The 12,617-nt window shown below is 45.3% G+C and overlaps 1 protein-coding gene and 1 long non-coding RNA gene across 4 annotated transcripts in view; one reads left to right on the top strand and one right to left on the bottom strand.

Moving 5' to 3' along the window:
* Positions 1-4,500: 4,500 nt before the first annotated feature.
* The window catches only part of rdh8a (retinol dehydrogenase 8a), an 84,353-nt gene continuing 76,236 nt past the window's right edge, over positions 4,501-12,617 (bottom strand). For 2 of the 3 annotated variants that reach the window (XM_088356893.1, XM_088356892.1), the window contains exons 8-13: positions 11,655-11,688; positions 6,667-6,828; positions 5,851-6,030; positions 5,688-5,781; positions 5,209-5,392; positions 4,501-5,128 (exon numbers count right to left, since the gene is read on the bottom strand). In XM_088356893.1, coding sequence (XP_088213019.1) covers positions 4,901-5,128; positions 5,209-5,392; positions 5,688-5,781; positions 5,851-6,030; positions 6,667-6,817 — 837 coding nt within the window. In that variant the 5' untranslated portion in view covers positions 6,818-6,828; positions 11,655-11,688 and the 3' untranslated portion in view covers positions 4,501-4,900. Of the gene's footprint in view, positions 5,129-5,208; positions 5,393-5,687; positions 5,782-5,850; positions 6,031-6,666; positions 6,829-8,398; positions 8,769-11,654; positions 11,689-12,617 lie in introns of those variants that run through there. The other variant, XM_088356891.1, reaches the window with a different exon arrangement.
* On the top strand, positions 8,773-12,227 carry LOC148384101 (uncharacterized). The gene is made up of 4 exons (XR_015853248.1): positions 8,773-8,907; positions 9,916-10,028; positions 10,411-10,523; positions 11,260-12,227. It is a non-coding gene; the product is annotated as an uncharacterized LOC148384101 (long non-coding RNA).

Here is a 12,617-nt window from a genome sequence, read left to right as displayed (position 1 = left end):
CAAATGTGGATATTTAAAAGTTCCACCATTTCTTTGTCAGTCCTAGGGGATTCCCAAACAGCTTAAAGGGACTGAAATGTTTTAGCCTCGTGAGCACCTGCTAATTAGCATGCTGTGCTAGCTGTAACAAAATAAAAAGTTCAAAATGTGTCAAAGTCTGTATCCAAGGCTCTCTGACAGTGTTTCGAACTTTCAAACGATCACGTTCTTGGCTTCGTGCTTGAACACCTTGTAGTGCATAACAGGGAAGACAGCTGCTGAGGTACGGCATCACGAGCAGCGTACGAAATCCCCAAAGCGCTTCTCATAACTCTCCCTCTGACACTTTATGAAGTTTTCAGAGCACCAGAGGAGGTGGCGAGCATGTGTAGACAGTTGTTTCCCCTGCTGCCTTCGGGGCTCCCGCCATAGGTTTTTATGTTCTGCCGAGTGTGGGTACTCCACTCCGGCGCCCTCTGACCTTCCCATAGTGACAAGAGGAGAGGCCTTGTGACGGGAAAAGCGAGGACCCACACAAGTTGTCTCAAAGTCACATTCCAGGGGACGCTTTTCCCACTGTCGAGCAAACACATGGCTGTGTTCTCGCTTCTGGCTTACGTTCAGGGGAGTGGGTGATTGTGAGTGAGGTCCTGGACGCCCGGCTGACCTCTGGCACATGCCACAGCTAGGCTATTCTGCGCAGGTCAGGGGAAAAGGCAAGAGGGCCCGGTTGTGGGAGAAATAGATCTTGCCATTAATATGGAATACAAACTCTTGGCTTTGATTCCACGGGAAATATTTCAACTGTACATGGGAAAAGCTTTTGTTGCGTTTGTCTTTTTGACAGATCGGCGGTAATGCTTCTGATTCTAATAGTACTTAATTTGAATCATACTTCTTATCCGCCTTTAGCTTCAGATTACGACAAATGTGGGCGATGCTACTTTTGTGTTCTCTTTATCCAACAATCCTGAGCTTCTTCAGGATGATGCGTAAAATATCCTCCCTATGTTGCGGCATTTCCTCTGAGGAGGAGTTTATTTGGCTTGTGGCCGAGGGGGGAGGCATTTACACCATACTTAATGATCGGATGAGAAAGAGACAACAGATAAATAAATCAAAGCGGAAACCAACATGCTACATTCTGGCATGTGAAGGGCGGAAAAATAGAAGTAAAAATGAATGTAATCTAATTTGCTGTTGTTTAAGACAGACATGGGGGTGGGGGGGGGGGTGAGAGGGAGAGTGGCCAAAACGACAGAGGAGTGTTTGTGTTCTGATTAGACCCAGCCAAATGGAGGCGGCTCACCAATGGAGATAACCAACAAAGACGTCTCTTCACCGAGGACAAATCGACGAACATCTTTTCACGGTCAATAGATGGAGGCATTCTTTTGTTTTGATGAGGGGACGGGGTAAGGGAGGAGGAGGGGGCGAAAAATCAATGGACACGGCGCACAAAGATCCCCTTCATCCCGCTCGCCGTGCAGGCCCGGATCAAAATACGCACGCTGGCTGCACAGCGTGCACTCCAAACATTTTCATTGCTCTTCAGATTCAAGTGCGAGTTTCACAAATAAACATCGGGAGATTTTTCTGGGTACGGACGCATGCGGGAAAACAATACTGGAAAATTTCCAAATTTCCAGAATGTGTATTTGAGAGGTGGGGCCCCCCAGACAGCACAGGTGTGAAGGGTATTTAAGGGGGCAAAAAAAAATGCAAAAGGGTGCAACAGGTGTTTGAAAGTCTGGAGGTGGTGAAATGTACTGTCACAGCAGAACCTCAACTTTTGACTTGTTTGGATTCTAAAGAGGAAAAAAAATCTATTCATGACTGAATAGTAAACTTGGATGACAGTCATGAAAATCTTGTGGGGACATGTGACTTGCAGGGACTTTTGATGCAAGAGGCCTGGTGTGGTTTTCCAGTGGATTGTTTGAATTCAGTTGAGCACTAAAATAAAATAAAAAACTAAAATAAAGTAGGATACTATGATTTACATTTAATTTAAAAATATATGCTCATAATTTTGTGCTAATTTAAAATGGCAGTTTTGCAAAATGTCAAGCTCGGAAGTGTACTAACGTGTCATTTAATCACAGCACTGACCATGTGTTTGTTGTTTCCTCTTTGTCCTTCTTTTTATCTTCCAACATGGTGCAATATTACACCGATATTACATCATTGTAGAGAATAAAAGCGCAGCATTGCATTACCCGCTATCAGATGACATTGTTTCCCAGCCTTGCACAATTACCCGTAATTCTCTTGTTGGGGAATGACAAGGCTGGTACACACACACAAAAACACACACACACTCACTAATCACAGCCGCAGGATCTGAGAGCCGACTCTCTTGGATTGTTTGTGTTGTGGTCTGAAGAGAAGGGGAGCGAGCTAATCACGTCACGCTTGCCACAATAGTATTTCTGTCGGACAAACAATACGTGTGACTCATCTCTTTTGAAAAATGCCCTCAAATGATTTTGCAAAAAAAAAACGTCTGGACTCAGAACCGGAGAGAATCTCCCCCGCCCGATTTGTCGTTGTTGGGTGTGTGAGAGGTCATCGCACAGCGGAGGTAAAGATGGACAGAGAGGGTAGGCAGACAGTGGCGAGATGGATGTTCTCTGTTTGTTTCTCCCCGTCGCCTCTGTTGCTTTAACGGACGCCGCAGGACAACTTGGCCTTCTCCTTGTTTTGACGCGGGAAAGATTTATAGTGGTCTCCTCATACTCCATATTTGGTCAATGCATAGCGCAGCCTCCTCGAAGCTCGTGATTCTGCAACAAAAGTCTCGGTAAAGGCTCTTAAAGGAGTGACGGAGGGTTTGCGATAAAAGCCGAGTCTGCTCCCGAGCCGAGCTGACCCGGGATCAGGCTCGAGCACTCCGTCTAGACAGCCGCTCCTTTTAAAGCCTCCGTCCCCGAGCCTCGCGAGCCTTTTCTTTGCCGAGTTATCCGAGTCTAGTTCTCACAATTTCCTGACCTCGTGTCTTTGTTGTGAGCCCGTCCCGTCCATCTCATCATAATCTCGAAAGAGGTGAGCCGGGCCTCGAGTCTGACAATGAGGATGCCGGCAAGTGGATTAAGCCGTAACACAAGAGAGCGAGCCAATCGCGTGCACATTAAATATTCCGCCGGCATGCCAAAGATAAATATGGAGGCTCGGCTCTTTATTATGCGTGGGCGCTGGTAAACAAGTTGGTATTCAAGTCTTGTGAGTTTAGCGCTTCTGTACATGTGACAGGGCGACAATACGGAGGAGACCTCAACATGACATGCTGCCCTCATTATGTTGCAATTAGGCTCTTGATAGTGAAACAATGGTTTGATGAGCGACCCGCTTCAATGAGACTTCTCTACATCTCCTGTCTTCATTCAATTAGTAAACAGCTCTTCCATTCAGGCACACCAAATTCCCACTTTCCCAAATCCGACCCCCCCCACTCCATCCCTGCCCTTCGCCTCCAGCGTCCCAACACTTGCATCCTCAGAACACTCGGGACAAACAAGACCGCCCCCGCCCCAACTTACTCCGACTCCCCCCTCCCTCACCCATTTGATTGTGATTGACAGTGCTTTTGTTCCATTGTGGGGAGCTGTCGCCTCTGATGAAGACACATACACAGAGGCGAGGAGCTCATTGTACGACGTACCGAAACAACAGGTCCGACACCGGTTGCGCGGTCCCCGTAACGTGACGGCGACCGTGTGTGCGAGCCTGTCACACTCTGGATACGGGGTGCTACCGGGGTGTCACCGGGAGGACAAAAAGCCTTAAGGCAGGTCCCGGTCTGGTGGGCTGAGGCGGCCAGCTGCCACGGGGAGGCTCGGGGCTCGGCGGTGCGTCTGAGGGAGGCCGCCATTAGGGCGCACCCCTCCTCGGGGATGGGAACCAGGTCACATTCTCTCACACGGCACAAAGCGGGGTGCATGCCCGAGAGGGGCGAAGGGAGGGGCGGGGGCGATGGGTAGCGGCCCATGACCTCTTTATATCCATCAACAGATCACTAACTCGGCCCACGGTCGCGCACATAAAACGCATTCACGCACACAAACGCATGCTAATGGGCATGTGCATGCCGACAAATGCTAAAAAGTTTTTCTGAGGCCACTCAACTATGAGCTTTCGATGACCACGTCTGTCAAATTGATTTTTTTGGGGCTAATTTAAGAAGATATTAACAGATATGACAGGATCATGTGACCAATTTCCAAACTTTTGTAAGAATTTTAATAACCTGCATTAGCAAATCCAATGAATGTATAAGGCTCATTAGCATAAAATGATTTGGATCTGCTCATAGGAATCTATATTTTTTTCAAGACAAACTCAACTTTATATTTTTATAATAGTTAGTCATCACTTTGATTGAATGAGGAATTGAAAATGGATCTGTCTACTTGCTGGCGGGTCTCAGAGACTCTCAGGCTGTAAAATACTGCCATCTATGGCTCCAAAAGAAGCCTCACAGTAAAACAAACCGGCCAGTCTGGAGTGTCACGTGGACAAATATGCTTGTAAAAGGTAAATCAAATTTTTATTTATTAAAAAATGAAAAAAAACGTTTTCAAGAATATATGATCTACCCTTAAGAAAACTTGCAACATGATTGAAATTCATCAAAATTATGATTACACAGCAGTTATGACCATGAGGTGTGGATTCATTATTTGTATGCTAGGCTATGCGTTAGCATTATTATGACCTTAAAAAAAATTAAAACATCTCTCTGCGGTTGAGGTCACCGTTGTGCTTTGAGTCTGATGTATTTTGTGCGTATCTTAATTTTGATAAAATATATGTATGCATCTGCGTTTACTGTACACTGTTGAATCAAGGTGCCTTTTTTTTTTTTTGGGTGTAATGACTGATTCTGGTACCCGAGTTTGATGGCGACGGCGGGGGATTGTCCTCAGTTGGGAGAAAGCGTGCGTCGGCGCAGGCAGCTGCACGTCAGGCACTTAAGGATGCTCATGGTGATGTGCATGAGAGGTCCCAAATTAAAGAGCAGGTTGTAGAAGGTGTTGACAGACAGTCCGCCGGTCTCGTCGGCGTACTTGAGGGCCACAATGGGCGTGTACAGGCTGTTTGTCAGATTCCTGAAACGAGGGCTGCTGGACTCGATCACCTTCTTAGTGCACTGGAGGGGACGAAAAGTGATATCGGGTCGGCCATTTTTTTTTTCCCCACCATCCCAAAAGGTACAAACGTCTTACTCACTTTGGCTATGTCCTCTGGCGTCTGACCCATGGCTTCGAAGATATCTATCGATGACGGCAGGTAAACGTCTTTAAAGTAACGAACCGTGTCGGCGTCCGCACCCGGGTACTCCATCTTGGCCACATCCTCCATCATTTTGGTCTCAAACTCCGTGTGAACCGGACCCGGCTCGATCATTGACAACCTGATGAGCAAGTTGGAAGGGATTAGTGATTGACTACGTTTTCTTAAACGATCATTTCGTCAACCTCATTGCCTAAGATATTTTAACATTTACAAAAAAACAAACATTGCCATGTTTAAGGAGCTTACGCATTGTTGCGAGACAAGGTGAATTTATGCAAAAAAATCCAATGCTGCCATCTGCTGGTCATAGTTAATTTTTCCCATCTTATGATCAAACCAGAGTTGGACAACACCATTCCCATAAAATTCATCTTCATTGGGAATATGGCTCTTAACGAGTTCACATACATTACCTGACGTTGAACTTCATCAGCTGCACGGCCATGCTCTCGCAAAAGCCCTCCATGGCAAATTTGGAAGCGGTGTAAACATCGTTGAACACAACACCTGTTTCGAGACAAGCCAAAGCAAATCAATTGGTGTACCAGATTCCGCACAGGATCAAAAGACGCCTACCCTGAAGACCCATGACGCTACTCATGACCACAATGTGTCCCGACCGCCTCTTCTTCATGTCTGGCATGACCTCTTTGATCATGCGGACGACTCCAAAGAAGTTGGTCTCGAACACTCGCTTCATCTCATCAATGCTGATGCTCTCCACTGGGCCAAGTAAGCCCACGCCTGCATTGTTTACTGTCGGAGATAAACACACAGAGCTCAGCATCAGATAAACAATCACGCTTGGGAAGATCGGATCGATGCAGCTTTACTTCTGGTAGCTTCAATTGAGCCGACCACCAGAGGTCAGTGTAAAAGCAAACACACTCAAAAAAGTGTGACGCAACGGTTGGCGATGACAAAGGCCTTGTAGTTCTTGAGTAATGAGGTGAAGGGGCTTTGGACTTTGCGCAAGATGCAAGCAGGCTTCTAAAAAGAACCTTTCTTCACACTCAAGCCTTAGCACATGATCCGACTTTATTATTAAAGAGCTTGTTTGGCGCATCCAAGCAGAAAATACGTATTAGACCTGCTACACTGACCCCATTTCCTCATGCTGTCGCCACTACATTTAAGAGAGCACATTGCGTCAATTGGGGTACTGATATATAAATAAAATAAATAATTTAATTGTATAAAAAGAATACTGAGTATAAAAGCCTCAATAAGTGTCCAATAAGAAATTTCCCAAAGTTCCTGACAGGCCTTGCAGTCCTGCCTAGATTTCAATTTGGATTCAGAACGTCTCAACTCCTCTCTGAGCTCGTCAGTACGTCACTATTATATGCTAAATTGGGACATTGTGAGGTCATGTAGGGCAGACTGACTCACTCAAGATATCAATATGACGCTCTTTCACGCTGTTGATGCACTGCTTGATCGATTGGTCGCTGCACACGTCCAGCGGCAACAACACCAAGGTCTTCCCGTACGCGTCTCCGGCCGCCTCCACCAGTTTGTTCTTCTTCTTCAGGTCACGCATGGTCGCGATGACTACAGGGGGGTGGACAACAACACAGACATTTTTATATTGTACAAAATGTTATGGCTGCTAGTTAACAATAATGACCAACGGCACCGAGGTGGCACACGGGACTTTGAGCTCTTTGATCCGAGAGGCCACCGCTATGCGACTTCCTCGTTACGCACCATCAAGCACACGCAACACACTCAGAGAAGCCGCGGGGGTCAAAGTTCCCGCGACACGCACGCCTCACAGGACACAGAGCTGATTCGGTTTGAACTTTACACACCGTGGCCACATTAGCCCACAACTGCGAGGCTTCGTACGTTTCGCTGAGTCGGCCGAGTGACGCTATCAGGGGGAGGAAACCACTCTTGCGCAACGTAGGTCAGGGGAGGTAAACAAGGAGTTGGCCTCCAGTGATAAACATCCAAGCGTCACGTCAGTTGGCGGAGTATTTTTAGATAAAGGCAAACAGTGTTAGAGGTTTCTTAATTGAGAACCAGCCTGGCAAGTACTCGCCGACAGGTCCGATATCACGTGGCATCGTGAAGTAAATTAAGAACAATGTAGCAATTTGCGAGGCAGACGAAGAAATGTACGTTTGACTGCGAAAGCAACAAGAGGGCCATTGTTCTCTGGGGCTCCTGCAGGAATTACGCTCGGGCCGCTTGAACATTCTTGGACCAACCACACTGAGTTGCAAACACAACTGAATGAACTAAGCACCGCTTTCACGGAATATTCCATTTTCTTTCAAAAGGGTCTTAGGAAATAATCGGGTGAGCTCCACTATTCATAGGGCGACTCCTCAACATGTTTTCACATAATTTGTGGTGCAAAACAAATAATAGTAAGTATAGTGTTACCTTGGAGATATTCTGTGGTTGAACAACACGCTTTTAAAAAAACTTTATGGTCGATGCTAATGTGTGAATGCTGAGTTTGGAGGAGGTATAACAAAATGGTTGACTTTACCAAAGAAAATTAAATTCTGAGTGATAACATGGCTGGAGAAGAGCTTGAATGACTCCCAGGCACCATTGAACACTTCAAATGGGAGTGAGTCTTTGCTTGTACAGGTCTCAAACTTTGCCCGCCCCCCCTCACCTTAAAACTCTGGCTCTGTAGGCCTATTAGACACGGTACTAAAGCAGAGCGAGCGGTGCATATACCCACAAAGGCTAAGGTTGGGGAAAAAATACAGGGGGGGTTTGTGGTGGGGAAGTCACGTGAAAGAGAAGTGACAAGCCTCCTTTTTACGATGGTGCCTGGAAAACCAAGTCTCCCCGGAGCACCCCCCCCCCCCCTCCCCTCCGGCCCTGGAAAGAAGTGGGCTTTCACATGATAATGGCTCAAGCACAACACAAAACAGAGGGGTGACTGATTCCCGATCCTCCCTTTAAAAAAAAAAAGGAAAGGGGGGGGGTTATAGATACCATATCCGCGCGTGGACGCGACACCGAGTGCGTAAAAAGTGCGTAAAAGGCGCCTAGATGGCACGTTTCAGCCCTGCAGGGGGGGACCACAAAAATAAACATGGACCCGTTTTTCCGAAAGGCCACTAGTAGGTCTTCAAAACAGAACAAAAAAGTTTACCATGGTAACGCTTCTTCTCATCTCTGGCCAGCGTGACGGCGATTCTCAGGCCGATACCGGAGGAGCAGCCGGTGATCAGCACAACTTTCTGCCCGTTGTTCGCCATGATGAGTGCGGATAAGGGAGCCGTGCAGCCTCGAAGCGCTCCTCGGCTCCTCCGGATGCTTTAGCTCGCTCGGCCCCAACTAAATGCGGATCGCTGCGGCGGCCATGTGAGCGTCTAATGCGGTCACATGCCCCGGCAGTGGGATCACCGGCTGCAAAGTACGTGGCATCCCGCGCAAGCCCGTGCACGTTTAAAACTTATTCCAATGAAGTTAGTGTAATTCCTCACCGAAAAAAGAAGGGGGGAAAGTGATGCGTGTGCGTGCGCGTGACAGAGGGGGCAGTGCTTAAGTGATTACGAAGCGGGATACAATGTGACACGATTATTATTATTTTTTTCACAGCATACTGTTGACACGTTGTTTTGTTTATAGCCGCTGTTTCCAGGTTACGTCACAACTTTCGTAAGATTTAATTTTATTCATTCTTGGAACACATTGATCAATTCTTAAAAGGTGACACATAGTATTAACTAAGAAAAACAAAATGCGTCATTTCATTTTATATAATATTTTTTAACTAGAACTTGCTTACAATTTATTTCGAAATTGTACTTTAGTAAATGTTTACAATATGCAAGTAAAGTTGCAGTCAGTTAATGCCTGAGGTTGTGCTGCCATCTTGTGGTTAGAAAGTATAGCACAGGCTCAGTGAACGCAGCCAAGAATTGACGAAGGCAGAAATTAAATCACAGTAATCCAAAACTGAGGCAAAGCAACTGAAGACAAATCCCATCCAGGTTATCATCAGTAAATCGTTTTTCAGGCTTTGTCAACTGTGAGTGACGTTGACAGGGGTCAAAGTGCATCTGATAAGAGCTCGAACAGACTTGTTATTTTTGTCTACCGTGTGAGGTCAAAGTGCAAGAGCTGCCTTTAATTTTTTTTCAGACAACTGCCTTTTGGGCATGAGTGGAACAGATTGTTCGATTGTGCAAATTTGAAACATTTGCAAAGCATCAAGGTTATTATTTGGTCACAGCAGGGAATTATGTAAAGAACTCTGGCCACAGTATGAAGGCCGGGAGATGTTGACATACTCCGGAGGTGAAAAGAAGCCTCCACTGTCAGGGAGCAGCTGCTCATTTCCTTCAAAACGCTGAAAGGAGATATTCTCGCAGCCATGCGGGTCTAAGCGAGACTCACCACAAGCTGGTGGCTAAGCTAACAAATCACTCCATGTAGCCCAAATATATCGAGATAAAAACTGGTTGAATTGATTTTCATTCAACACGGCTGTGATCAAGCTTCTATTATTCCTTGATCTGCAGATCAAGCTTCATTTCCTCTCGCTGTAGCAAATAAATAAAACACTTGCTGGGATTTCCTGAGGGCTTATTGTCTGCTCACTTGCTTGATCGTAACAATGGAGCTAGCTGCTAGATGATTCCTTGCATTCTTTTGCATGCTTAGAAAGTGGACAGGTGTGGATGGAGATAATGAGGCGCTGTGACCCACATTATGATCCCTGAAGCTGCCACTGTGGAATTTCAGAAAACAGCAATGAAGACCACGAGAGTGAGCAGGTGAGACAAAGACGAGGAGATAATGCAAGTCCATACTTGTTAACGTTGACCCCCTCCTCCCCCTTCTCCACTTTAATCTTTTTTGTTTCTTTCCACCTTTCATCACTGACACCTTAGAACATTTTCTTTACCTAGACGCTCTGCTCCCTCAACACCATCCATAACTTTTTATTTTTCCAGAGTTGCTTCATATCTGATGATCCCCCGCACAGCCCACCCTCATCACAATCTTCTTTTATAGCTTTATTTACAATTTCCTGTTAAAAGATTCGAGGATGCACGTGCAGAGATTTCCCTGTCCTCAAACTGACTTCTAGTTAGCCGGTCAGATTTTTTTTTTTTAGTAACTAAAAAAAAATACTTTTTTTTTTTTTTTTTTTAGGACGATTGACAGTGCGCCTGGGAATGACGACGACCCGAGCGGATCGGAGTGGAATGTTTGCTGCAGGTCATCAGTGGCGCTTTCTGCTCTTTTGTGCACAGTCTGCAGAGGAGGTATGGAATGCAAACTTGATGAGAAGAGAAGCGAGGACAGAGATGGCGCAATGGATGGGCTGAGAGTGGAGGGAGGGAGTCGACTTAAAAACAGAAAAGAATTGGTTTGAGAAGCTGGGAAAAGGTTCTAGGGGATGTGGGGGGGGCGTCAAAACTGTTGCGACAGCTGCAGCACAGCAAATTAAATAAAAAAAAACAATAAAAAAAACAGCACAGCAAAGATCATCAAAAGGTGATGACCAGAGAGAAATAAACTCACAGATACAAGATTTGTTTCAAAAAAGGACCACAACTGAACCTTTGGGAAAGCTCAGTCTGCAACGTTAGCTAGCTTAGCGTTCCAACCAAGTCTAATGGGCACAATTATCACCACACTGGCATTTCCTTTTGCTGAACTAGTCAAACAGTTCCACATTCAGAGTTTTTTTTTTTCTGGTGCAATTGAATTGTAAAAGAAGCTAACGTTTAACTAATGAGCACAAGCGGGAATCATTAAAAAAAAAAGCTCCAACCATATATAGCTGATACAGTTTTCTCGTTCCACTCCCAAGCTCATTCAACACATTCCTTGAAATCAGTGGAAAAAAAAACACCCTTGCCCTTGAATATATATAAATAATTTTCAAATGAAATTAGTCCATTCTGTCTTTTCTCCCTCTCTTGCCCCTTCCTTCACATAAATATTTGCTTTGGCTGTTTGCATTTTGTCATGTTCTGGCATGTTTTTCTTCCACAGACAGAGCTGATCCCGAGGAAGCTGAATGGAAAGGCCACTCCAAAAGATCTCCTCCTAATCCCCGACGCTCCTCAAGTCCACTCGAGGATGCTAAAAAGTCAGACCACGCCTCACAGATGCCCGAAATAAGGTCAAGCGGTCTGCTTTGCGTGACTTGGCGATTAAAACGATTAGCGACGTCGGCCATCTTTGACACTCATGTGAACCTGCGTCATGTTATGAGCACGGGTACAGTAAAATATGAAATGCATAAGGAGGGGAGTAACCCTTAGAGTATATTTGACATTGTAAATTGATATTTCCCGAGATTTGTGTTTGCAAAAACAGGCTCAGTTGATCTCTGCTGATTATTTTTTTTCCTGCATGTATGTAAAAAAAAAACAGAGCAGCCTTACCTTAATCACCAAATCTGAAATCTGAAACAGCCTCCTAAAAAAAAGAAAAAAATAATTAAATTTAATAAAGGGTCTATTTTTCCTCAGAAAGATCAACTTGACATTTGCGCTTTGCTGACATTCCCATTTTACAGCGGCTAACTTATTTTTACACTTGTCTGACAATGAAGAAGGTTCCTCATGTTGACCTGCACCTCCTCAGCATTTCATCAAGAGCGTTGTGATTTATGAAACGTGACAGGCTGCCGGCACGGGGAAGGATAAATAGCTCCGTTGCTAAACATTTGTTGCGGACCTGACAAATCAATTAGGCCTAAGTTGGACTCGTGTACACAGCGCAAGTATTTGTCACCCACGGTTCAGACTGTCCACGGGACTCTTGGTAACTATCTGCTAAAAGCTGCTCGGAATGTTCACAGCTCCCATACGGGCGGGCCTGTGAGAAGAGAGACGGACGGCGGTGGGAGCTTCAATATGTCCACAGATATTATTTTATCATTTAGGCCAGGGATTGTCAACCGGTGGTTCGCGGCCCTCTAGTGGTCCGTGCCGGTATTACAGGTGGTCAGCAAAATTGTGGAAAATTGTAACATTTTTAAAAATAAAATTGATTTCCTCTTTAGACTTGATTTGTTTTCCAGCTAATTTTGTGAATCATTTACCCATTTACTTTTATTGCAAAACAAAATAAGATTCCGCCAAAGCAGAGTTGCTTCTTGGTTATGATGGTTCCTTGGACAAAACCCCTGATTTAGACAATTTGTTTGTGAGCTTCAAGACAGGACATGCTGACCTCAGATGAGTCATAGATTATTTTTGTTCATAATAAGAAGAAAATGTCTAATGAGCTCTCCCCTGAGGCTCCATTTTACACAGCTGACTCACAATGCGGTGTATTGTAGACTTTTTTTTTTTACGGCTGACATACATGACATCAAATGACATCAGGCAACAAGCAGATTA

The sequence above is a fragment of the Syngnathus floridae genome, chromosome 17, assembly GCF_059516105.1.
Source record: "Syngnathus floridae isolate MCC-2025c chromosome 17, RoL_Sflo_1.0, whole genome shotgun sequence".
Taxonomy (NCBI): Eukaryota; Metazoa; Chordata; class Actinopteri; order Syngnathiformes; family Syngnathidae; genus Syngnathus; species Syngnathus floridae.
The sequence above is the reverse complement of the archived record's forward strand: the minus strand, read 5'-3'. Positions and strand labels throughout refer to the sequence as shown.